Genomic DNA, 27,491 nt, shown 5'->3' with positions numbered 1-27,491 from the left:
TTATTCACTTACTATGATACATTTACAGCTCCAGTTCTAAAAGGCAGTCATTAGAGTTTCAGGTGTCTGGTGAATTGAAACAAATTATTCTAACCAATTTGTACTATTTAGTTTCACCTTCTCTGTTATGACTATTTCCCTAACAGATCTGTAATGGTATGGGTGTGAAACATGACCACCAAATCAGTGCCGAAACCATCACCTTCAGGCTAGGAGAGGAGTGGCTTTGTATTCACCCCATACTGGCATTCACCATATATATCTTGGAATGAACACAAAAAGAAATAGAGCACCATACCGGATCAAGTAATGTACCTTAACTCTTACCCTTAATAAATAAATAAATAAATAAATACACAAATAAACAAATAAATAAGAAAAAATAAAATAACACCTAAGTAAAAATATTTGTTTTCTTCATTTGTCCATCTTTGCTATGGATTGATCACCACCACTGCCACTACGTTTCTCGCTATGCAGCACTGCATATTTTCTTGTGTAACCATCTATATAACATGATGTTTCCAGACATGTATAACTTCAACCAATCATTTAGGTTTATATTTTCTATCAAACTCATGTTGACTTTTTTCACCCCTATTATTTTCTATATATCTGCCAAATGGCCTACCTACTTTCAAGAAAGATCAATTGTTTTGTTCACTTGCAGTAACTAGTTCAGCCTCTCCCCTAGAACTCTCAAGTCTTAGACTGAATGTTGACAGGGAGCAGGTTCTCTGTGAAGGTCGAGCGCTTGTCACTCACTGCTCCTGGGGATCTCTTTCAAATCTAGCAAATATATTCATCTCTGAAGAAAAAGAAATTACCAATTTTGTGCAGACTGAGTAAGCCTAACAGCTTAAATCTCCGAAGTTACCATCCCACCACCTCTTCCTAACCAGATGACCTCGTGTCATCAACCTGAGAAATCTGTGGCCAAGAACTCAGGAGCTCAGAAAAATCTTCTCTAGTCTGACTGCTGTGGGCCATTGTCCATGTGCATGTCCTTACACTCTCAGAGACACTTCTGCAAGAATTCAGGCAACAGGGTTCAAGGTTCAAATGCAGAAAAGTGAAGAAAAATGTGGAAACAAAAGAAGACAGGGGCAATTAATGTTTTGTGACGGCAGTTGCGATTTTGGGTGATAACAGTTGCAGAGTGAAATAGTTGGTGCTGAGGATCCAACAGCAGTATATAAACTTTTATGGTTTTATTCTGGAGCGGTGTGAGCCTGAGCCCACTGACTGTCCCTATGTCAGTAGTTGGAATATATGAGGTGTGCTCCTTTAGCACATCTTTTGGGTTAGTTCTCATCTGAAAGGAGTCTAGTGCACGTCCCCTGAGACCTTTCTTCAAGGTAAACCAAAGCACAGCAAGTGCAGATGGCCAAGTGAGAGATTTACTGCAAATCCCACTCCTGATCGAAACTACAACACTAATGCAGATAAACACATAGGAGAAAGGATCCCATGATTCATCAGACAAAGTGGCTCTAACTGGAAGCTGATTATAGAAATATATAGTTTCAAAAAGGCAGACAAAGATCGGCAAGGAGGCAGCATGAAGGAGCCTTAGGACTGCTGAGGAAAACATGGAGAAGCAAGGAGGAATTACAAGACTCTGTGGTTGGATGAGATAATGGAGAAGGTGATGGAGACAGACTAGAAATGAAGCCAACAGAAAGGAAACCAAGACAAGAAGAGAACAAAACTAACGAGCAGGGACAAAGAGTGAGTGGAGAGTGGGAAACAAGCTGGATAAAGAAATTTGATGTAGGGATAGAAAGTAAATACAGATGGTTATTTAGACTCAGGTAGTGAGCTCAGGGGAAAATCCTGTAATTGAGACCACCTCAGAGGTGCAGACTGGGACTGGGCAGTGAATAGAAAAGGCCTGGGACAAATAGCCATGTGTGGAAAAGAATCAGGATTGGAAAACTTGGGACTGAAAAGGAGATGGGAAAAGATCCCAAGCTTTTGTTCAACAAGCAGAAAACTACTGCAACAAATACTTTCAGACCATGGGATGGAATCCAAGGTTTCTGGATCACATCAGAAAATACCTGACAAAACCACTGGAAAAGTATCCACTTCCTTCCTTTTAGCACTTATTCAAAGAAAGACAGTCTATAGTCCTACCAGTTACGTACTCATGTGGCCAGATCTGTGCCATTTAAAAAATTAATAAAATTTTATTCTCCACGTTTACAGCAAACCTAGCTGCAATTTCTAAGTGTCTCAAAATTTAATTTATTCTGCAAGTCATACTCATCATACTCTAAAGAAAAAAAACACTTGAAGTTTTATAATTTATAAGTTCAAAAAGACTGAATAAATTTCACCACCAAAAAATGTATAAGAGTAAAGATCTTCTTCTTCTATAGTAGGCTCACTATGTCTCCAGGTTTATGATTTCTGCCTCTTTTGGAAAACACCTTCTTTTATTATTAGGCCTAAAGCAATGGAACTACATTTTCATGTCCTACAGGTTTTGATGCTCTTCTACCTTCATTTTCAATAATTACCATGTTAGCTTCTGTGATTTGTTTAATAGTTGCTTTATTAAGCTTTCCAGGTTATTTAATTTTTGCCTCCAGCATCCAATTTTATTGCCAAAGATTGAAGCTGAGTGTCAGTAAGTCTCGGTTTTATCATAGAAGGCTTACTCTGTGAAACACTCCACAGAAGCCTGACTGCAAGCTCGTAATATCCCACTGATGACTAAAAGGTTCCTAAAAATGGAATGGACTTTTGGGGGAAGTAATCCACTATTTTATTCCAGGAAGCTGCAGGACTTCTAAATATTGTTTGGCAAACAACAATGTCATCTCTTTCAAATAAAAAGCTGAAAAAGTTTCTGCATAGATTTTATACCTTCTTTCTAATGGTTCCATGAGAGGTAAAGAAACATGCCTCTGAGATATCAAAAGCTCACATTGCCTTTCAAATCTCACAGTTAAAATTTCACCCTTTTCATTCTGGAAAAGTGCTTGACTGCTGTCAGTCAGCATGCAGGTGGTATGCCAACTCTTCACATTCCAGCACAAAAATAATGAAGAAGAGCTAACAATTCTGGTCATAGCTGCATCATCTGCCTCAGCAAATCACCTTGGGACCCCCAGTTCCTCTCTCTCTCAAACCTAGGATGCAGGACAGAGGGCTTTCAGAGTAACGTAGAGGAGGCAGACTGACTGGATGGGTCAATCGAACCCTTCAAAGAAACTCCATAAGATGACTTTCAGTGCCACATGTTCTCTCCATGGATGCTTTGTAACTCAGAAATTTATTTCCTTTAATGTTTTTTTGTTACTAAGTTAGAAGTAAAACTATTAAAATGACATATCCAAAAGATAATTTATTTCAATTCCACTTTCATTCTGTACCCTGGAGTGAAAATGAAAGAATACATTGCTTACCTCTTTTTCAAAATCAGAAGGAAGAAGCTTGACAAAGTTATCTGGAAACACACCTCTTCGGCCGTTCAGTTCTCCTTCCCACCAACCCACATCAATGCAATCCTATAAAACAGTAAAATAAAATGAAAACCATAATGTGCTTGTGTGCTGGAGTGCTCTTTTGTATGATGTCCTGTCTTTTTGCTGGAACATGAAAATTTACTGGAGTGCCAGGTTAACAGGGTAATCTACCAGATAAAAACTTCTGTAACTACCCCACATTACATTATCACACAGAGCAGAAAGGGAAGAACCATAAACATGCTGTAAGAGCTCAAGAACTTGTATGTGTCTAAAGCAAAACACTATTTCACCATTTGATCTATTAAACCAGTAAGCATTTTGAGCACGTATGATACTGCTTCTCTCTGACTTCATTTTAGAGAAAGACAATACCTTAATTAAACATCACACATTCCAGAGGGTAACAAAGCTCCTTTATTTCCCATACTTTCAATAAAAGCTTGACACATCAGAATTATTAAATTTCACCACAGTCCAATTAAGAAGGCATTATACACCTGATAAAGCATCACCTTTTTCTGCAGCAATTCTGAGCAGCACAGTGCAGAGTGTGCAGCAAAATAGTGTACAGTGAATGCTTGCAATAAGTTAACTACTACAGTGAATCTAAATAATAAAAAAATAGTAGAGTTATTTTGGTAATTAATAATAATAGTAACAGAAGCTGCAACCATTTTAGAAAAGGTTAAGATTATTCCTTAAGCCCTGGATAGTAAGCTTCATATGTTCACTCATTTTTGTGTTTGCTAAAGAGAACACTTCCAGTTGAGATTTTCCACATTCTTCTTCTCTGAAAGCTGTAACTGAACCAATTCAGCTGTTTTGCAAAATACGATTACGGGAAAGTCACCCATTGTCTGCTCAGTCTTAAAACCATTTTCAGCCAATTTTAGCAGTTGGCTCAGCACCAGGTTGGCCAACCTTTCTATCCTCTCAAGCAGTAGCCCTAAATCTTCACGTGGCTCAGAGCAATGCAATAAATATTACACATCTGAGGCATGAGGGAAAGGGAAATCCCACATTCGGTGCACAACAAAATGAACAGTATCTGGCAAAAACTCACTAGGGTTCCCTCCCTATGAGAGCCAAGGCTAAACTAAGTTGGGTTTACAACTTGGATCCCACATCATCTGGCAACACCAGCCTTTAGTAATCACTGTGGCATCACTGCTTCCGCAGCTCCAGATCTGGACTGATCAAACTGTCTGCACCTGTCAGGTATATCCAGCCATCCTGGCAGCAGAGCCACGATGGAACTGCTCAAGAGTTCAACATGCTGGATGTTCCTACTCTCATGTGTCTTAATCCAGCCCTGTGGAAACTCATCCAAATTTAATGAAGCACTTTTGCTTTTCAAAAATCACATTTCAGAAGAGATTAGTAGAAATTTAGCAGCTGTGTTCTCTGAGTACTTGGCGACACTGACGCAAGTCCAACAGTTCTAGCTTGGGGCATGGTCACTGTTCCATGTCATCCTGCAGTGAGGATTCTCTATCACTCACTGCTGCAGAAATGGAGTGGTTCTTTCCCTGCAAAGACTGTATCTGGGCTGTGGAAAAAAGCACCATGTACAAAGCTGTCTCATGACAACCATCTTGTCTCTTCTTGCTTTTCAGTAAAGAGAGAAAGCCAAAAAGCTGTGCATCTGGAACACCAGAACATAGGGCCAAGACGGAACAGAGGGGTATGGATATAATAAAAGTAGGCAAGAGCAGGTAGGTAGTTTAGGAATAAGGGAGAGGTAACAACATGCACTACTAGGTTTTCACAGAGAACAAAGCTAGAAAAATTGCACAGAAGCAAATGAAACAGACCAAATACTACAAGCCTCTTACATGGTATGAAGATACTTCTCTCCAGAAACAGCACTGGATCAAGGGGTCCAGAACCACCATTCTTGTGGTGTGAAAAAATGAACTGCATGTCTTAACACTGTTTATCTACACAATTTGGTTATGAAGGCATACCTGATGTGCAGTACACATGAAAGCTCTAGGGTTAAAAATGTCACATGATCAAATTAGTCACTGTTGTAGCCTCGTGTATAGGGGAACAAAATGTGAAATATTCATTAAAAGACAGATCTGGGGTTTTGGTTGGTTGGTTTTTGTTTGGTTGGTTTTTTGCAAGATGAGTTTCTAAAATGAGTAGACTAAAATACAGCCACTCTGATCTTCATTTCACCAGCTGCCTAGGAACAATCATAGCATGTCCTCACAACTTAGAGAAGTTTTCAAGATGAATGCTTACAAAGTGTCTGCACACTACAGAAGTACGAAGTGGAAAAAGTAAGAGGAAAAGAGTAGCTCTTTGTTTACAAGAAGTAAATGGTAGTTTAAATAGGGGAGAGGATCCACTAAAAACAATCTGAACGTGAATGGGGAATAAAAGATTGCATGATAATACATGCATGCAAAATAGCCTTATTGTTACATGAAAACATTTGTTTCAGCTGCTACAGGGGTAACAGAATAGTGCAAGTTAATGAAGTGTACTTAATACCAAAAGAAGTCTTAAAATACTTTTCACAATGACTCTGCTTGTTGGTATTTTTTCTGTAAGTTATAATGCCTAAACATTGGATGATATTTGAGAGAGAACAGACTAGCATTAAAGAATGTTATTGCTTTTGTGTTTTGGGTGGGGTTTTTTTAGCTATTTTTCTGTTCTAGGTTTTTTATTTAGCTTGTTTGGTCCACCTCATCTGAGATAGAATGCATGCTAACTATGCAAGCTAAACAGCCTGGTTTCTTCTATGATGTCTGGTTTGGGTGTTTAATTTTTTCTCCTCATATCTCAGTATTTTACTTTGATGTAATCTGCTCCTGATCTACAAATGCAGGCATTGAACAATCCTTTCATTCTTTTTCTGGTTGTTTTCTGTCATGCTCAATCTGTGCTTTTTTCCTGCATTCTCCCTTTTCCTTAGCAGGGTAGCCTTCACAAAGGACACTTACCTTTTCTAGACCTTCCTGGGAGTTATTTAGGAGGTATATACTGGTTCTGTTAGACTGTCAGGTCATTATTAGTGAGCAGGGCAGATTCTTGACTAGGTGATGTTTCCAAATTATCCACTGAGTGAATACAGGGCTCCATGAAGGAATGAAATCATCAGCTAGTCAGGCATGGCATGGGCAGGCACTGTGCGGGATATTGCTCTTAACGCAGAACCAGCACCCCTCACTCCTGATATGAAGGCACCCTCCCACTTGGCTCTGTCTACTTGTGCAGCCTAGTAATCAGTGCACTCAACTGTTCTATCACATGGCGTGTTTTATAATGCCCCCACCCCCTCCACCGCTAATTTGAAATTGCCAAAACATTTATGACCCAATTTAGATTTTGAAAAATATTAAGAATTCACGTGTCCAGAGAGGAAAAGCTTGTGCTTCGACTGAGCGCACAGCTTAGTGCTAGCTAATAATCCTGACTAAACAACACACATCACACATATTCTTTTAGGTTGGATTTTTTAATGCTCTCAGGAAACATAAATCTTACTCCTACTTCTTCATTTTGTTAACACACATCAACTTTGTATTATATGGTTTTTTTAAAGGCTCATTTGTTTTCATATAGATGCTGTTTGTGTTACACATTCATTAATCCCAAACAGCTGCAGGTTTGCATTTTTCTCCTCTCCAGCTTGTCGCTCAGGCTTATGCAGCCAATCTCCACACTGGATTTTCATACAGTAAGTAAATCCTTAGGCAGTTTCTCTTTAATTTTCTCATTTACTTTATTTGCCAGAAGAGGTTTTTGTGTCACTGAGCAAAAGGATGGAAAGAGATCTCAGAAATCAAAAGCTACAGATGAGATCCAGTGAAGAGTCTCAGCAGTTGTGCCCTCCTGCTACCCACAACTGCAGGCTCGCTGTGCCTCGACAACCTCTGGGAGCCCATGTATGATGCTGGCAGCTGGTACATCTTCATCATGAGACAGACCATCATCCAAGGATACTCGAGTTACAGCTGCAAAAGCTGCTTCAATTACCAACAAATGACAGAGGTATGAAGCACAATCAAGGCAACATAATTAAAAAATTGAGGCTGCCTGTGAACACTGAGCAAAAGCTGCTCCAGTACTTCTGTATCCCCATCAGCCATGCCATCCTAAACACATTGTCTTTTTTAATATAACTTCATGTGTTCAAGGTCAGCAAAATGGCCGTAATTTCAAAATTTATAGAAAAGCTGTCAAGCTATTACAATCCAGTATCAATATTCCAAAATTTATTAACAAACCAAGCGGATCTCTGCTTTATCTCCATGTTATCCTGCCAGACGCATAACAATGTAAACAAACAAAAATCAGACACTGAAATATCTCAATAGTTTTATTAAAAACACGTATTCCTATTACTAAAAATGCATTTTACTTTAAAGGAAAAAAAAAGAAAAAAATTACAAAACCAAAAGACACAGCAAAAAAGCAGAAATTGTGTTTGACAGATAGCAGAGTTCATGCAAATTAGGTGGTAGCTGGGCCAATATTTAGCTGCTGTAAAAATCAGCTCCTAGCAAAGCTCCACTCAGAGACTGTACTCACGTACTCACTGCAGTGACAGTGCAATCAAATACCTTAGAGAAATCCACTGAGAGCTCACATTGCCAAGCCTGTTTTCATTGTTCAAGCAGAGGCTGATTCAAGAAAGAGAAAACAAAAATCTAGAGGGAAAGTTTAGCATTTTCTCACTGAAACATAAATCTTGGCTTTATCCTCATTGCCAGTGAAATAATTTTGTTCTAAAATCCTGTCTCTGATGAATTTAATTCAAATGACTTTTTAGAGAATGAAGTAAGGGGAGGGAGGAGATGCAAAATGAAAGGAGGATTGAAAAGCTCTTTTATGGCAGAATCAACATCCACTCTAATTCCAAGCTCATTAGATCAAAAAAAAAGTTATAATAAACTCAATAAATTGGATTTATTAGCAACATTAATTTTGTGATAAGTATTAGAGTAAAGAATTGGACAAAACACAGTGATGAGAAAAACTAAGATGTTGAGGAATTTTTACCTAAGTCAGAAAAATAACGTAAGAGGAAAAGGTAAACATGGGAGAAATGTCAACTACCAGAAAACCAGAATACAACTAACTTGTCTCAACATGTTGCCAACAATTTTAAGGGTATACACAGATGGATTAAAAAACACCAGTCCCCTTCTTGATGTGAAGAATAAGAGAGAGAGAACTATCCTTCATGTAATTAGAAGTGAGACATTCAAGCTGTGGAAAAAATTGTAAGAGGGAATCAACTGGAGAAAACAGACTTTTTTTTTTTTTTTTTTTCCCCCCAGAAGGGAATATTAAAACAACAGAAAAGAAGAAAACAAAATATAAACCCCAAACCAATGATAAGAAAGATAAGAACAGAGCTCCACTCTGAAACTTATTCCCGTGGTGACTAAAAGGGAAGAGAGGGGGAAGAGAGATGCGTGACTACAGAGACCAGTCAAAAGCTGTGCAAAGATACTTTAACATACAGGCAAAGAAATTTTCCATTTGGAGCACCAGATTTTTCATATTGTTACTGAATGTAACTGAATTCATAATAGAAAATACGTAAGTAGAGTTGACAGCATAAGATCATGGCTTAGTCTCCTTTTAGCAGCTGCAGTGATACTGTAGTCATTATGGCTAAGAAAAGCCATAAAAGACTGGAGTCATGCTTCCTTCTCTTCTGGGTGAAAGAATCACAACATTGCTTGATCTCTTACGCACAAAGTATCCTATATTAACACTTTTGCTTAGCAGCAACTACTGCTATTGTATTAGAAGAAAAACCACGCTGTTCCTTTCCTCAGTGCTTTCAACGCAACCACAAAAAGGCAGAAGCCATTAGAGATTGAACAAAAAGCCCCAGCATAAGGCACCTTATACTATGTACTCTTAAAAATACTCCACTCACTACACAGAAGCAGCTGTGCCTTGCCAGACTCTGCTGACAAGATGCTAGCCCTAGTTATCTTCCCAGATCAGGAGTACAGCTGGTTGCAAGACAGGAACACAAAATTCCCCTCAGTCAAATGCCATCACTGGTTTTCTTTGGTGGCAGAAGTGATGACAATGGAGGTTAATAAGACAATGCTGACAGTCCCCCACTAACTTGATGTTCACTTTACTAGCTGATACCACATTCAGGACCATGAAAATAAAAGATTCAAGTTCATATCTGGCAGGTGACACATTTCTCTCATAGAATGATTTTGGTTGGAAAAGACCATCAACTTTATCAAGTCCAACTGTTAATCTAGCACTGCCGGGTCCACCTTTAAACCATGTCCTTAAGAACCTCATCTACACATCTTTTAAACATCTCCAGGGATGGTGAGACTCAACTGCTTCCCTGGGCAGCCTGTTCCAATGCTTCACAACCCTTTCTGTGAAGAAGTTTTTCCTAATATCCAATCTGAACCTCCCACTTGAAGCCATTTCCTCTGGTCCTATCACTTGCTACTTAGGAGAAGAGACCAACCTCTTGCATGCTACAACCTCCTTTCAGGTAGTTGTAGAGAGCAATCAGGTCTCCCCTCAGCCTCCTTTTCTCCAGGCTGAACAGCCCCAGTTCCCTCAGCCGCTCCTCATCAGACTTGTGCTCCAGGCCCCTCACCAGCTTCGTTGCCCTTCTCTGAACTCTCTCCAGCACCTCAGTGTCTTTCCTGTAGCGAGGGGCCCAAAACTGAACACAGTATCTGATGTGTGGCCTCACCAGACAGTGACAGATCACCCTGTCAAGCAAACATGACTGAAGTCTTACCCCCTGGAAAGGCTCAGAGCTTCACAGCCTCTCCCTCTGCTCCAAGTAAGCAGGAGTTTTGTATATCCCAAAGACAGAGGGGGTTTTATTTCATATAAAGCTCTCTCTCTTAAAAACCAGGCTTAGTTATTACAGACAGGTTTATTTCTAACCCTCCCTGTTACTTACACTTGGCCCAAGCCAGATGAAAGGATCACAAAGGCAGGCAAAAGTTTCTCTGAAAATGTTCTGGTTGTGAACATATTTATAATAAAAACTCACGATGTGGATTTTGCTCATTATTTTGCTAGGAGTCAATAAAGCATTAATGACAGACGTGTCAATCTATGTTTTATTCCAACTACTATGCATTATTTTATTTTTGTTTTCTTTGGGGTTTCTTTTGTTTAGTTTCCTTTTTTTTTCCCTTCTTTTTTTCTTCAAGTTACCTATGGGAGAGTTATTGTGTGCTATGAAACTAGGTTTAATCACTTAAGTAACAACCAGTAGCTACTTGGCTCTCTGTTCAGTGACCATTCTAATTTTTCTCTTGTCTGTGTTCAGAAGCCCACTGGACTTGTATCTAGCTCATCCAGCATCAGCAGCTGTTTGATACTCACTGGGAACCTACCAACAGCTGAGCAACTTCTGCAGCTTTACCAAAACACATGGACACCTGAGAGCATCTGAGCAAGGCTGGTAGGGGCTGCCTAAATAAACTCTTCAGCCACTCCACAAAGTACAGCAGCACTGCACCTGGCAGTGCATGGGGGGCACAACAAAGGGTTGCAAGAGTCACAGAAACAGGTTTTATGGCCAGGCAAGTATCCACTGCTTCAGCTATGTTTTCCATTTATTTTAGGGGCAAAGATGTTTCCTGCCTTTTCCTCCAAAGCAACCAGGCCTCCAAGATGGCACCTGCTCCCTCATCCCTTGCTGCCTTTGGAAGGACTGACCATTTCAGGCACTTCCATGGCCCAGGTTCACCTTTCCCCTCCCTACCCTACCTTCCAAACTGCCCCTAGCGAAACGGAAGGCTTTTCTTGGTAAAAGTAAATGAGACGTTTTTCCTGTTCCCCAAGGTCCCAAAACAAATAATGAGCTATGTATTTATTTTTTCTCTTTCCTGTCTGTGACTATAACTGCAGCTGTGTGAACCCTTGAAGAAATACATCTGAAAAAGGCCAATCTTCTAATCTGTAAATAGGACTTCTGTTTTTCTGATGGAGCTGATCACTGTACAAGCTAGTCCTCTGACCAAGCTGGTACTTTGTAATACTGTTAAAATATGAAGCCATGGTTTAGATATCAACCCATAACTGCTGAATTTTCAGCTTTTATGATTAAAAGTTTTTGATACAGAAACATTTCATCATACACATTTCATCATTATAGCTAGGATAGAAAGCAATGCCAAGAACAAGAACAAGCAGATCCTCAGGAAAGGCAGCTGCAAAGCACTTACTGTGGTATGCGTACTCTTGGAGTGCTCAGATAAGTAGTTTTCTGCTCATACCAGTAGATGTACTTGCAAGCATAATCATCATTTATGGAGATCTAAAAAAACTCGCCTATGAGAATTATCTTTTTAATTTAAGATATATAGATTACTAAGCTTAAAATATAAAACCGGCAAGCTAAATTTACAAAGTAAATCCCAAACTATTCAAAATATTGAGATACACCATAATGGTGCAGGGTTTGAAAAAGCGAAATTTTAATGGTAGGATATCACAGTTTCACAGCAATCTTCACTAGAGTACACAGTTCCTTGCATAATTAAAAAAAAAAAAAAATCTCAGCAGTTGGCAGTTGTATTCATCAAATGTCTGTTTTACTTTCGCACTTGTAAAGTTGGTTCTAATCACGAATCTTGAGCTGGTAAAATCGCATTATTCAGAAAGCCATGAATACCTCTTACACTTGCACTGACAGATTTCATGTGTCATCTCTGCTATGCTGGCAGCCACACATTAAATTACTACTACCCTCATTGTAAGCATCCCTCCAGCAGCTTTTCCCCAGCTGATAGCCAACCTCAGAATTTAAGGAAAAACAGACCAGTTTTAATGTGAACAAAAGTGTCTACAGCACTTCCCAAGACATCACCCATACATACACAGATATATGTAACATATAAAGGCTTTTAAATTTGAGAACTTAAGGCCTCATAGAAAAACAAATCTGAAGGACAAGCACTCTGCCATCCAGCTCACGTATGCAGGGCACCCAGAGGCAGCACTGCCCATGTCTGGCCTCAACTGCAGTGCTGGGGCCAAGAGGTCCCGATTCTCACAAATGATGGAGAAGGTCATAGAACAGGCTCTGTGATTTTTAAAGTTGGTGCATGACCTCAGTAGGCAAACCCAACAATGTGAAGGGAAATTTCTACTTTTTTTTTGTTACCCTGTTATTGAATAACTGCCTTGATTTAAATATATGGTCAGATGTCAAAGACCAGCACTATTTCAATAACTCTGAAATGAACTAAATAAAACCTGACCTCACATCACATCAGATCTTCATTAATACAAACTTGTCATTGGGTGGAAACAACAAAATCATGTTAAAGCTGGATGAAAAAAAGCTGTTTAATAATATTCAAGAATGTTTCTTTAACATTTCTTACTACATTCAATATCATCATGCTGAAACCAAGACACATCGTTCTCAATATTCAATTTTATTTTAAAAGGCAGAAAATAATTGATTTTAGAGTCTTCATAAATTCTCATTAAACTTGGTAAAATACCTATGAATGAAGTAAAGCATATCTTCAGAGGCCTACTTTACACCCACCTTGTGCTACCTACAACTGTATTCAAAATGATCAAGCTTTATTACTTATTAAGATCAGTTACTGGGATTGAGACCTTACAGTAGAGTGCCAAATTTGTTCGAAACTTTTGAAGAAACTGGCTATGATTTAAAGCATCTGGTTACTAATCAAGTACTCCCCAGCAGAAACATCACTTTAAAATCTGGCAATAAGGCAGAATGAATTGCTCAACAACTACCGAATCCAAGATAATTTAGATGGAAAAGACAGGCCAAATGGTAATAAATTAGTCTTCAGAGACAGTCCTGGAGAACACCTGTTTTCCCTTTACATATATTTTCTTGCTAATACTCATAGATTATTAAATACTGGAAGAAAAGTATGAGAAGGAAACCTCCCAGTCAGGCTCTGTTTGGCCCCTAACTCAGTGATTCATCCTGCTCAGGTCCTCAGCCTGTTTCCCAAAAGCCCCAAATCCTGCATGGATCTTTCCCAGTTCCTGTTAGCTCTTGTGCCCAAGACATAGGGAACCTTACATCTGATAACAACAGCTGCATCTTTTAAAGTTTAAGAAGTCAAACAGGTAAATTCTTCTTCATCCACAAACTCCAAGGCTCTACTAAGAATTTACTGTATCAACATTGTACGGAAGGACATGGGAGAGACCGTCAAAAATTAGACATTATTTCAGCTGTGGTCACACTACTCTCCCCAGACAGTTTCATTAACTGGACAGCACAAATAGAAGACACCTCTACAGAAGACATAGTCTGTTCAAGATCTGGCTCAGGTTATTGGGCCCTGCAAAAAAGAATCTGTCTGAGAATAATGAATGACCTGTAATACCCAGGAAATTAGAGGATCTAGCAGATCAGATATATTTTGTCTGTTAAATCTGTTTCAGGCTAGATATAAACTTTTGACTTTATACTCTGTGACTAAATAGTTTAATCAGTAATGAAGCTGAAATGCTTTGATGAAATATTTGTACAAACAGGAAAAATTACATTGCTCATTGAACAAAACAATATCTTCTGGGGATTCACTTCACTTGCAATGTTCAGTCAGCAGAATATCATGGAGAAATAAATAAGTTCCACATCATAAAACCCTAACACTCCAATACTGAAATTAAAACTAAACTAGCCAACACAAACACAAAAGGTGGTACCAGCAAGAGACGAAATTTATCCCTCTGATGAGCCAAGATACAATATTTACATAATTACATTTTTGTCTTTAGAAATACTATAAAAAATAGAACAAAACATTTGAAGGATTATTTAATGCTATTACTACTTACATCACAGACATCTTAGGACCAGGGTCCTAATTACAATTACTAATTACTTGGCACTATATGTGCATTTTTACTCTCCCTTTAAATATTTCTCCCCACCCTGAAAAGGCTGGACTTCAGATAACAGCATCAAACCAGCAGGTGAATCCAACATTCAGGATAAAATAAGGATGAAGCTAAGCAGTGAGTCTAAACCCTGCATTGTGAGCAATAATCACAGTTTTCCAGATGCCTCAGCATTTCAGTGATATCTTTTGTAAGCACAAGGCAGAAAAAAATTCTTTCCTTTTTTATCTTAAAATATGTCAACTTTTTAGATTAGCTTGGCTGTATTAAATGTACTTACAAATAAACCTCACTCTTTTCAAATGATGCAAATTTTGAAGCATTGCATGCATGGGGCATACTGCCACTTCACCTACACAGCTTGGCATGAATTTTCATTTGTCAAAATTCAAATTTGGGACTTCCCAGGAACAACAGAATCCTCTCCTCTGATGGCACTACTGTAGCATTGCAATCACTGATAGCAAGAAAAGGAAAAGAGAACTTCAGTGCATACTTAAAAAAAGAATATCATAAATATACTAACAAGAAGAACGCTCAATTGCTGGCTGTTCCCTTCCCCCCTGTACTAATCTCTGGCTTGACAGTTTATTTAAGCACTCAGCTCAAACATCAGCGTTTCAGTAATGTTTCTAAAGATACCAGTGAAATGTAGGTTGCACCTGGTACACTATTAAACGTATTGTCAGGCTTTATCTCTACACAGACCTTACTTAATGCCCTATTGCTAATTAGAGCAGCCAAAAAATGCTGCAAGATACGAATAAGTGTTAAAAATTATTTATAAACATTTAAAAGTCTTAGCCAAGGACAAGGTTCAGGCAAGAAGAAAAATGAGATGACAATTACTCAGTCTATTTTCCCTATAACTTACTGAGTGTACCGAATTATTTTAGAGAATGAACATATTTATTTATTTGATCAGCAGTGTCCCCACAAGTTTTATATAACTGCTCTATACCACTCATCTGAGGAAACACTCATGCTTCTATGCAACGACACAGGTTTTACCCCACACACCTGCCACACACATCAGTAGAATGCCAAACGGGTCTCACTCTGCAGGACCTACTCCGGTTACCATCCTGCACAGCACTGTTGCTTGAAACCCAGCAAAAGTCCAAACTTTCTTATTCCCATTAGGTCAAAACCTTCAAAGATTCAGATCAGGGAAAAGTGACCCCACCGCTAAGCCAGTCTCTCAGCAGGTTGCTGACTGCAGGGGCAACACTGCTCCTCGTGTCACCCTTTCCGACTCACACGCCCCAGCGTGTCCTGTGGCCAAGGGTGCCAGATGCCAGGCAAAAGGGCAGGTGCAGAATAATCCTTTTCAGCAGTCACCTGCCATCAATCATGTAAAACTGCACCCTTGGGATGCAGACTTCACAAAATACTTTATTGTAAGAAATTGGCAAATTCGGTATGAGCAGGTTTCTCAATCAGATAAATAGGTGGGATGTCCTGGGGGAAAAACCGGTGCTGAGCACAACGCAGGAGGCAAGGACCACAGAAAGCAGATTAGGTGAGGCTATTAGGTCTGGCAAAAGCTATGTTGAATAATTCATGGCTATCTCAGGAGAGAAAAGGGCACGCACCAAGACCTTCTCTCTGAAGGAAATACCTATTTATTTCCAAAGGCAATCAGTAAGTGCCTTTATTATTTACATGCTCTTCTTTAAACACAAAACATCATAAAAGCTTTCTAAAGCTGGACATTATTTGATGTTTACTTACTGTATTCCTTTCAGTTTCTGTATGCAAGATTGCTGCAGAAGTTGCAAATACTCAAAATATCTTGTATTAAAACCCCAAATGGGGACATGTGTGTGACTAAATATTTAGTGTGAACAAAAATCCACTGTGTTGTTCTGACAGAAAGACATTTTTATGTTTTATTAAACCAGACTGTTTAAACCTGCATAACCTAAATTTTTGTCCTGTTATAGTAGTAAGTTATTTTCTAAAAATGATAAAAGCTTTTAGCTGTCAATCAAGCAAAACCCAAATTACCTGAATGACTATCATGAAACATGACTTCTTCCCTTCTTTTGAAAAAGACAACCTTAAACGACCATACTTCTGCTTTGAAATTTTCTGTTTTCTTGGCCAATTAGCTTTATTTTTAACAATGCCAAATATTATCACACCTTTTTTTTTAATCATAGAGTGGAAAATACTGAAGATTTCATCTTAATATGGAAGAATAAGTGATACTATTTACATATTTGCTCCTACTGAAAGAAAACGTGGAAGTCTTCTTCTAATTCCTCTACATATTTCTGTAACCAAGGGCTGCAAAATCTGCACGTGCTGTTTGTAATTAAAAGTGTACAGAAAAATTTAGCAATGAAGAAAAACCCCACAGAAACAAATGCAGGTAACAGACAGGTTTCTACCCTAATGACACCACAACCTACAGAAATGTTCAATTAAGTATCAGTTAGTGTGTTCCTCTAGCACATCATCCAGTTCCCGCTCCTTCCCCTGCTCATGGCCTCAACTCACTGGCAAGATTTCTGTATGTTGCACTTACTATTGTAATTTCATCCCTTTAGGAGCCTCCTGCATCCGTTAGAGCAGCTGTTTTCCTTCACAGCCCTACCCAGCTGAGTTCACCTTGGCAATCGCTCAGCTAAAGAAAGTGTTCTGGACAATTACCTCCTGCACCAGGATGAGCATTTAAAGATGTCATAAGAGAGAGAAAAAAAGGAGAATTGTTCTGGTGAAAGGGCCATAGTTGGGTAACTGTCTATAAATAGAGTGAGGGTCAAATTAAGTGCCCAACAACTACTGTAAGAATTGGAAAATACTAAGCACTCCGCATAAGGACAGATTCCACACTCTACCATGGACAAACACACAGAGCAGTTACTGCAAAAGTGTAACGTGACATTATGAAAGAGACTATCAAGACTGAATCTCACTTCATTGTTTCATTTTGCCCTTCTACTTGCCTGTACTTAACTCGTCTGTCTTATCAGTTGATTGCATGTGCTTTGGGGAAGGGAGTCACTAAATGCACAGCATTTTGAACCACAAAACTTGCAAATCTCATAGTAAACTAAATTATTAACAACAATAGCAAAAGCAACTACTATCTCTGCAAAACCTGATTGGCATTATGCTTATTTTTAGAAGCTACGTTTATGGTTCTTTTTTTCCACAACACAGAATTAAACACTACAAATCAGATTGCCATTAAATATCTGGATTATCATTAAATATCTAGACCAGATAATTTGTCATGTAAGTTCTTCACTAGTGACAGGCATTAGTCTGTTGTGTCTTTCATGATACCAATGCATCAGCTTTCCCAGAACTGTTTGTGAAGGATCAGCAAGATTTTGGGAGGCTGTACACCACTGTCACTTTCTTTTCCACCTCATTAATTCTTCAGACAGTTTTGATGAATCCACAAGGAGGTTGGACACCCTCTGTGACACTTGCATCCTCATGAAAGCTCTTTTGCAAAATCAGAAAGGACCCCCTGTTACGTTCATCCATCACTTCAGTGCAACACACTCCTACCCTAATGCCAGTACTCAGCTGTTAGCCTGCAGCAGGAAAAGAAAGACTTTGCAGTCCAGGCAGGTGAAGTCTGAGGGACAGCCAGGTTGGATATGCAGAGCAAGGCTCAAGACTATCGTTCCAGCTAATATATTGACACCTATTAACTCCAACTTCTTGTAAATTCAAAATTAGCAGAACTGCCACTGACATTGCTCTCCACTATTCCTACATTGATAATAAGGGTTGAGCTGAGGATACTCCTCTATTACTGTCAGCTTTTCAAATTTGCAATGACTTTTGAAGTAGTTAATTTTATTTATCCAGACCATTTTCACTCCTGGAAATGAAGTGGTCTTTACGGCCTAAAGATCAGGTAGACTGATGCATTGCAATGAGATCTTTCACACTCTTGCAAGTAAAACCGCTTTCAAATGAGTGCACAGCTGCCAGTATGTGCTTGATGTATTTGCTTTGAAATTATTACACTATTACCATTGATTCCTCACGCAAGTCATTTTCTGTATGCCAGTGAAATCCCCCAGGATCCTATGCATTTTGTCAGAATTTATTAGAGCTACTAAGAAATTTGTAGTGTTTGCATAAAGAGTCTTTACTAACTCCAGAAAGCAGCCTACAGTAGCCATGTCTAAAAGTGCTGGAACAAAAAATTCTAAAAGATTCTCTAGATGACAGTCAAAAATATTATGTGAATCTTCTGTTGCTTGAAAGTGACTCTAGTTTACTACAAATACAATCTTCAAAATCAATATATGAGCACGATAAAACACCTGTTTGCCACTCTCTTTCAGCCGCATAGTGCAGTCATTACCAGTGTTCTTATCCTTACCCAAAAGCTGTCAGAAAGATTTTCAAGACACTAAAAATTACCTACGGGACAGAAATGTTTGACATTACAAAGAATAACCAACACGGTCAGTATCATGGCCTCTTGTCATTTATATATTTTCTGTTTATGAATGTATCTTATCATCAAATTGCACAACAATCACCTTAACTGTACAAGTAAAATTACTGTATTTTGCTTTTTGTTCTCTTTCTTGCAGAGGTGTATTTTTCTTAGACCTCTTTTGCAAAGCAAAGGTACCACGTCTACTGTTTTATTGCCTTGAAGATCGAGCTTTTACCTTCCTTTACAATTCTGATCAGTATTTTCTGGCCATTTATCTTTAAATATTTTGCATGAAGGAATTAAAGGACTATCCTTTGTCCACTTTAATTTCCAGTGATTAATAAATAAAACCTTTATCTAGCAAGGATATTTGCATCACTGGAGAAAAGGAGGAGAGAAAAACCTTTTCCAGAAATTTTTTTGAATACATTTATGGGAAGTTGGTTTCTGCTTTTCCTCTAGTCTTTTCGTACATTTTAACCTATGAGAAAAGAACTGTTTCTACCATATGTTTGGACTCTCTCTCATCGTGTATCATTATGATTTAGAGCTATGCAGTTCATCAAAAAATGACTCAATATGCTCTTTCATCGGCAATTATTTTCAGCTATCATTCTTTTATAATGCCATTCTTCCCCTTATATCTCGTAAAATACATATCATTCTGACCAATGAATGATTAGCCTCCACTGACTCAGTCAGTGTTTAACTAAAATTTATCAGCACATCCTCCAAGTGACTAGGGAGGTCACTCATGATTCAGCAAATATTTTCAAAGTATTCTTTGACTATTTCATAAAAATCCTCAGATATTCAAATTCCGTTATCACAGAGACCTAGAGGAGAGGTCTAATCAATTTTTGTTTCAAGATCTCAACATCTGACAAAACAGAGTGAGAATTTGAAACAGATTCTCCAAAGGCCATGACCAAAAAAAAAAAATTGCTTTGTTCTTTATATTAGATAGATATTTGATGAACTTGACATTTACACCTAATTTAGATGAAAAAAAAAAAGAGAGGAATCCAATATAATCTTGTCCCTTTTATCTTCAGGGGCACTGTTAAAATGGTGATTTTGAATTCTGCTCTTACTGATACCATTCCTTTGTAATTCTTTCCACAAAATAAAGTTTTAGCATTTTAAGAGTAATACAGACTAACAGCTTTCTCACACACATATTCTCAGGTGTGCATGCACAAATACACAGGCTGTCCTAGTAACTTACCATTTAGCTCATTTAAGTCATTCCCATTCCTCTGAGTACCTATCAAGTGATATCTCATCTTCATGCTTTTAAGATTATTGTAATGCATTTCGCGTTATTTTTCTTTCCCATTCTTGTGTCACTCACTCATTACTTCAGTCACTTTCACACATTCTCACTAATGCTGTTGTTTTCAATTAAATGCAAATTCAGTACAAGCTAAAATTGTGAGTCTTGAACATTCCTATAGATCTGAGTGTGAAAACAGATAAGCTTAGTGAGGGGCTTTTCATACTGAGAATTCATATAACTTTTTAGTGATTTCGACAAAATGCATTATTTTATGTTAATACATCTGGTTGTAGGAAGTAGTACAACACCCATCTCTTTCTTTAAAAGTAACAATCTTCTCTCCTTGGGCCTAGGTAAGTGGGAAGAATAAATTTTGTCTAATGCTCTCTAGCATAGAAAGTAAACCCTGCAAAGCAATTTCTTGCAAAGAGATTAAAAGAAATTCTGTAATCTGATAGCAAAGCAAAATTATGGTAAAGGTTTCTGAAGTACTCCATATGTTTCTATTTAATTCTTCTTAGTCAGTATGGATCACCAGCTGGTTTTGGAAAGGACTCTAAGCACGGTGATTTGAATTCCAGGCAAAAGGCAAATCTCTAGGAGAAGCCATCAGTGGGCAGAATGGTAAGGCTGACTTCATCATTGCTGATTAAATGAAAAATTACAATACACACCTGCTTAAGAAGATTCAGACTAAAATGAAATTACTGAATTCCACGGTAGAGCATGGAGGAGTCCCCACCCTTTTCAGAACCCTACAGTAAGGACCCTGACTCCACATCACTTGAATTTTATTTCTCGACCTCTGTGATAAAAACAGATGAAAAAACGCCACAAGTCTTAGTGCAGTGAAGTCTGCAAACCACAAAAGGATCTGTATAGTGACTGCATGTTAAGCACTGGTTCTTCAGTATCTCAGATTAGTTCAGACACAGCACAAAAAAGCAAATGCCAAGCCTTTCTTCATTGAGATTCCTTACTTTCTAGAGGCATGGTTTTATGTAATTGTTCACAGACATGTGACATACCACAGGAAAAAAAGAAGAAAACTGAATAAAATGTCTGCAGTGCTTTGATACCATCAGGCTGGAGAGTAGAAGGACAGGCACAAATACTAGAGAATAGACTGACAAACTTCTCACTGCATCATTGGGAACACTGATCAATTCAATCAAATCACCAGTTCAGTAACTATAAAAGACAAATAACCTTCCACTGTGGGAGCAGAAGCAGCAGGAAGAAGAAAATGGGAACAAGCAAGAAAAACAGAGTTCCACCTGGAGACATGTACACAATTTATTTTTTAAATTTGTGGCTTCTCTTCCTACTAAATGTCTGATTATTTTTCCTTGGTTACATGTATATTCTTCAGGACAAAGAAGATGCCCTCTAGGACTGCAAATAGCTTAGCACACAGCAAACACTGCCACAGAAATACTTCCCAAGGTTTTGGGTTTTTTCTGCCCCGATGCCAAATCGTTCAAGTAACAATTTCTTATGAAACTTCTCAATTACAGAATTCTTTTTTTTACTTTCATATAAACACAAACAACAGCAGCACTATTGTGCACATCATTACAATTTACCTCCATCATGCCAAATCCACAGCCTTTTCTACTTTGTAGCTTTTTTTTCCCCAAATACTTATGTCCAGCAGTCAAAAACATTTAAACAAACTGTAAAGCCTTTAAATAAGAGGAGGAAATTAAGTGCACCGAAACTATAATCCATTCTTTGTAACACAGTGCATACCTCTTCTAAAAGAAAACTAACTGTTTACTCACCATCTTACTGTATAATTTTTTGAGATTTAGTATAAATCTTGGCACTGGATTTTCATTTCTGATCTTGAATCATTTCAAGTAATTTTAAATAAAAGAGCACAGATCTAAAATGATTTTATTTATTTTCTGTCTTATCATCTTGTTCTGCTTTACCATAGTGTTAAGCATGGCTACATTTTAAATTAGTGTTTAGTTCATTAAGCTAATTTAGGCACTGTAATTCCATCTAACCCAAAAAATCTAATTCACAATTCCTACAAGAAAGATAACTCACACAGAGATGTTCGAACCTGCTGCTGCCTTGAGTCTTCCAGTTCATGCTCTAGGTTTTTATGTTTTTACAGGGATCAGTTTACAATTTATGTAGATCTGTCAGCAGATTCAAATTAAAATTGTCTCAACTTGTAGACTCAAGAGAACAAGCCTGCTGTTCTTCACTTAACGTTATTGAGATAAGGCTTGAAAGCACGAGAGGAAGGGAGATGTAGGGTTTCTGAAGCCTATGTAATGTTTCGTTGTCAAACTATCATTGTTTTAGGAAGGACATCATCAAAGGCACAAATAGGGATTTTACAGCAATTGAATTATGTGTATTTTAAAAAATGGATCCCTGCTTATAGGAGAAAAATATTGCTTTTACCTTACTGATAAGTGTGACGACATCACCTTCTCGGATTGTGAGTTCATCATCATTCTGTGCTTCATATGGAAATATCACTTTGCAATACTCCTTGGCTGAAAGGAAGAACATCCAATGTGATAAATTATCACTTTATAACAACTGCTTATCCAAGGGTGAAAATCTTCCTAAAATGTTCCACAAGTGTCTCTTTCATTTTCTTGCCATCTTTCTCTTTCCATTTTAGACCTTCATAAACAGCATGAAATATCTAAAAAACTACACACTGACGAGCATTCCCACATACGTCATCCAGGGACTTGGCTCTGTAGCCCCAGAACCATTATCTCAAATGAAATTGCTCCAGACGGCAACCTGCCACAAACCATTTCTCTTAGAGTTAGTCTGTATCTGACACTTGCTTCAATAGTTCCACTGGTATGGCCTTCCACCACATCACATAAATTGGAAGCACAAAGGACCCAGTAGGTTGACATAGCTTATCTATCTCCTGGTGTGCAAGAAAGCAGATATTTCTGCATCTGTGAAGATGATAAAATAATAAATAATTCATTAATAGGTGTAAAGATTTATGGTTGGACTCAATCTTAAAGGTCTTTTTCAATCTAAGTGATTCTATGATTCTATACCTAAACTTTCTGTGCACTTAGCATAGAAGTTTTGAGTATCAGTGTAAAGTTTCCTCTTCCCTTTTCCCTTTACTGCCTATAAATAAGGGCATCATCTCAACTTTCATCTGGAAAATACAGGAGCCAGCACTCCTACTCAGAAATCGTAAAAAGCAGTTGTCATGAAAATAAGTTACTTGCAAGATGTTGCTGTGCAACAGACAAGTATGTCAATGTGCCTTACAAATAAAAAGGGAATATGTATTCCAGCTGTTAAATAATGTATAAAAGTATGTGATACTCTAAGACAGCAGATTTTAAAAGACCAAAGAAACACACAGAGAAACTATTGGACCCTTTGTAGAAGGGCATGTGACTTTTAAGAACTGTTCACCTCATTTAAATGTCTCTATTTCGATAACCTCTACCTCTAGTCAACTGTCAACTGTCATATTCGATGCAGGGAAACAGGTAGTTGCAGGCCACAGAAATCAAAATTCATTTCAACCAAGAGGACCAATTTCTTTATACTTACTGTAAAGAGAACCTGCACGATCACACTTACGGGTATGTGAGGCTCCACTGGAGGGCTGCTGGCTGTAAACACAGTCTGAGAACTGATCAGGACTAATGGGGAAGAGGAAAGCTCTTCTCCAGTTCACACACTGCTACTCAAAAATAGCATGAATTTTATGTGGCACTGGTTCAAGTAAACAAGAATTTCTTAGGCTTCACAGATTTATTTTCCTGAATACAAAACTTTAAATTTGTCCATGATTGTTAGCACTAGGTTTTCTGGCCCTGGCCTGTACTGGGTCTGGATGGGATTGATTTAATTTCCTTCACAGCAGCCAGCAGGGTGATGTATTTTGGATTTGTGACAAAACCAGCACTGATAACATACCAGTGGTTTGGCTACTGCTAAGTAGCACCTGTGCAGCATCAAGGCCTTCTCGTCTTCACCACACTGCCCCTCTGCAAGTAGGCCAGGGTGGGCAAGAACGTGGGAGGAGACACAGCTGGAATGGCTGACCCAAGCTGAGCAAAGGGATATTCTAGCCATGTAACCTCCTGCTCAACAACCAAAAAGAGTGAACTTGGAGGGTGTCGGTCAGGGAGGCAGACACTGCTTGGAGACTGGCTGGGCACTGGTCTGCTTGTGGTAGGTGGTGAATGATTGCCTTTGGGTCACCTATTTTTTTCCTCTTTCATTCACTTATTAAACTTATTAAACTGTCTTTATCCATGAGTTTTCTTGCTTTTGCTCTCCCCTGTTCTCTCCCCTACAGGGGAGCAAGTGGCTGGGTGAAGACTAGCGGCTGGCTGGAGTCAACCCACCATAGCCCCTCTGATGTCTCTGAATAAACAAGAGTCAGATGAAGACAACAAACACGATCTTTGAAAAAGAAATATGAGAAAGGAAAAAATAAGCTTCTGTCACAGTTTCTGAGAGCAGGGAACACTGTCAAATAAACATTTGGTAACACTGTCAAATGACTGGGCATGTGAGAACCACCATGTCACAACTAAGATTTCATGCAACAAAAGGGGTTTCTAACTGCTAGTTTCTGGAGAAAGGCTTTGGATTTGTCTTCATGGATCCAGCCAGGATGTTTCACCTGCTCACTATCTTGTCGTCAAGAAAGTATAACAAAATTTAATGTAAAAGCTGGTGGAAAGTTGACATATACTGACTTAGATCAGGCAGATGCAGAGCAGCATATAAGAGAAAAATGAGATTCATCACACTTTTACAGTTCAGTGTGTATGCTTCTTTAAATAGTTTCTTTTTCCTATTCTGAGAGTATCTGCATCCTGAAAAACAGTTTTGCTAAATAATAGATTCAATGCAATGTACAGAGGTAATGTAGATAGAATACCATACTAAGGAAGCTGACTGCTGCATATTCAGGGAAGTCTCTGGTTACTGGAAACAGACTTAACAACTCTTTTTTGGGATACAGAACAGAAGCCAGGCTAGGTTCTCAGAGGCAAACACCACCCAGGCCCAAAGAGGATCATTCCTGAGTATCCATTCTCAAGTACATAAATTGTTCCTCCATTCACTGTGTTATCTATACACTGTATAATCCAAAGATTAGATGGAAAGCCAAGCATAACACACAGCTAATCAACAGAGAAGAACAGCCACTATACCACAGTAACAGTACTATTCTGAAAGGACGCCAGTGGCACAACTCTCACCCAAGGCATGGATGAATCCCACATGTTTCAGGTTAAAGAATGATTCGAACAGCAAGTGTCTCCACAGGGTTTGTGTCTCTCGAGTCCTATAACAGGCAATTCTCCCTCAGCTTCCCCTTGCTATATGAAGACTGTGAATCTGAATAATCCGTCAAGATGAAGACCTTTACAAACTACAGTGGAAAGAAGGTTGTGGTTTCAGCATCTGAAAAAGTCAGTAGATAGCCAGAAAAACGCTCTCTCTTTTTTCAATCTTTTCCTCTGACAGTATATGTCAATGTGGATCTCACAGTAAGTGGCTGTCAAAAGCAGCAAGACTTTAACCAAAGAATTCATAGTCTTTCACACACAGCAAATGGCTACGCATCTTTGCCTTCTAGTTTTGATGTCAAGAATTCTGTTCTCCCATGACCTGTTCACCGTCCCTACTATGCGCTTATTTTTTTTTTTTTTAATATCCAGATAGCAGAAAAACATGGAATTTAGCTACCGAAAAATGTCAAAAAAGCAGATCTTAAGCTCAGCCAAATACTGATGAAGTTCATAAAAGGCAAGGAGATAGTCTTGTTAGAGGCACCAGAGGAAGCTGGGGGAGGCTCACAGCTGCCCCATGCACTGAAGGTTGGCACAAGAACACAGAGTGAAGGCACTGCTGTGGAAAAAATACATGGTGTATGTACAGTACAAGTCTGGACTTCTTGAGCGCGATTTGCACTGACATACACTAAGGCAATACATTCCCCTTCCTAACAAGTGTCCTGTGGATCACACTGCAACAGAGCTACGTCTCAACAACACGTATGGGTTTGGAACAATGTAAGTGACTGGACAAAGTCAGCTTTCAAATTTCTCCTAAAGGAATGGTAGATGAACGTGATTTAAGTAAGTAAAAGCAAAGCCAATAGGACTCAAAATAATATAAACCTTTAAAATCAGATGAATCAAAGCAGAGAAAAATCTAATACATTATGTCACCTTGGTACTAAAATTGTCGTTTTTCAGCAGAGCATGATACCACAAGAGGATATAGAAGCATTTAATTTCAACAGCTATGTTTAAGTAGGAAGGAAGAAAAGATAAAAGGAAATACTACTTCCAGACACAGCACTGGAGACCAACTGGAACTTGCTGAATTTGGGGTTTTTCCAAGTGGGAAAAAAACCAAACCCCAAAAAACCACACACACACACACACACAAAAAAAAACAACCAAAAAAAACACCCACCAAAAAACAGACACCAAAAAACTAAAGGTCAAAATAATATATTCTATTACAAGTGCGGTAAATAGACTTAAGCCAAATTAAAGCTTTAAACTAAGATGACAATACTAAGTATCCCTCAGTTGCAGGTGATAAATCTCTTTTTTATGTCTGACATCTAAGGCTGGGTTTAAAAATTACAGATGGTTCTTCTATAAGCCTCTCTTTTTCCCTCTGACCTAAAGACATTTAAAAAAAATACCTGCTAATAAACCCCCAAGAGCAGACATCTTGGAACCAGTAAGGGAGGAGAAAAGATTATACTCATGAGCTTTTTAGTCCTCATGTATTAATTCAACAATAATTTACCCTGTCAGACCACTGAGTCTCTCCCTGCAAACTCAGAGCTCCTCTCAAGCAAAGGAGAACAACCTGCCATGGGCAATGGGTATTGCTCAGTGAACTGAGTGAGCAGACAAACCTTACTACACATCTTACAACTCAACAGCTGGGATCTAACGCAGGGTATTCAGCTTCTGGCCCAACATATTCTGAACTGAGAGGGCTTGGGCTAGGTATAATCCCATTTGAAAATATGTACCCTTGTCTACATCCAAGGGCAACCACCTCAAGGGTATGTGTGGCTATGATGGATCTTTTTGGCAATCCTCACAGGAAACGCGTATGCTCCATTACTTCTCTGAAGTGCTGGCACACCAACACATGCAGCATAGGGAATAAACAAGAAGAATTAGGATCTGTGTGCAGTTGCAGGGCCATAATCTCATTGCAATTATAGAGACACGGTGGGACAGCTCACATGACTAGAATATTGTCATGGAAGACTACGTACTTTTTAGGAAAGACAGACCAGCAAGGCGAAGAGGAGGAGTTGCACGTTATGTGAGAGAGCAGCTCGAATGTCTTGGAACTCTGCCTGGGCAGGGATGAAGAACGAGTTGAGTCCTTATGGGTAAATATTATGGGACAG

The 27,491-nt window shown here is 38.6% G+C and overlaps 1 protein-coding gene across 8 annotated transcripts in view; it reads right to left on the bottom strand.

Annotated features, from left to right (window-relative positions):
- Positions 1-27,491, bottom strand: part of SH3KBP1 (SH3 domain containing kinase binding protein 1) — a 229,127-nt gene that overhangs the window by 32,139 nt on the left and 169,497 nt on the right. For all 8 annotated transcript variants that reach the window (XM_071812459.1, XM_065858188.2, XM_071812475.1 and 5 more), the window contains 2 exons: positions 22,487-22,581; positions 3,417-3,518 (listed from right to left, as the gene is read on the bottom strand). In XM_071812459.1, coding sequence (XP_071668560.1) covers positions 3,417-3,518; positions 22,487-22,581 — 197 coding nt within the window. The remainder of the gene's footprint in view (positions 1-3,416; positions 3,519-22,486; positions 22,582-27,491) is intronic.

The sequence above is a fragment of the Patagioenas fasciata genome, chromosome 1 (assembly GCF_037038585.1).
Source record: "Patagioenas fasciata isolate bPatFas1 chromosome 1, bPatFas1.hap1, whole genome shotgun sequence".
Lineage (NCBI taxonomy): Eukaryota > Metazoa > Chordata > Aves > Columbiformes > Columbidae > Patagioenas > Patagioenas fasciata.
The sequence above is the reverse complement of the archived record's forward strand: the minus strand, read 5'-3'. Positions and strand labels throughout refer to the sequence as shown.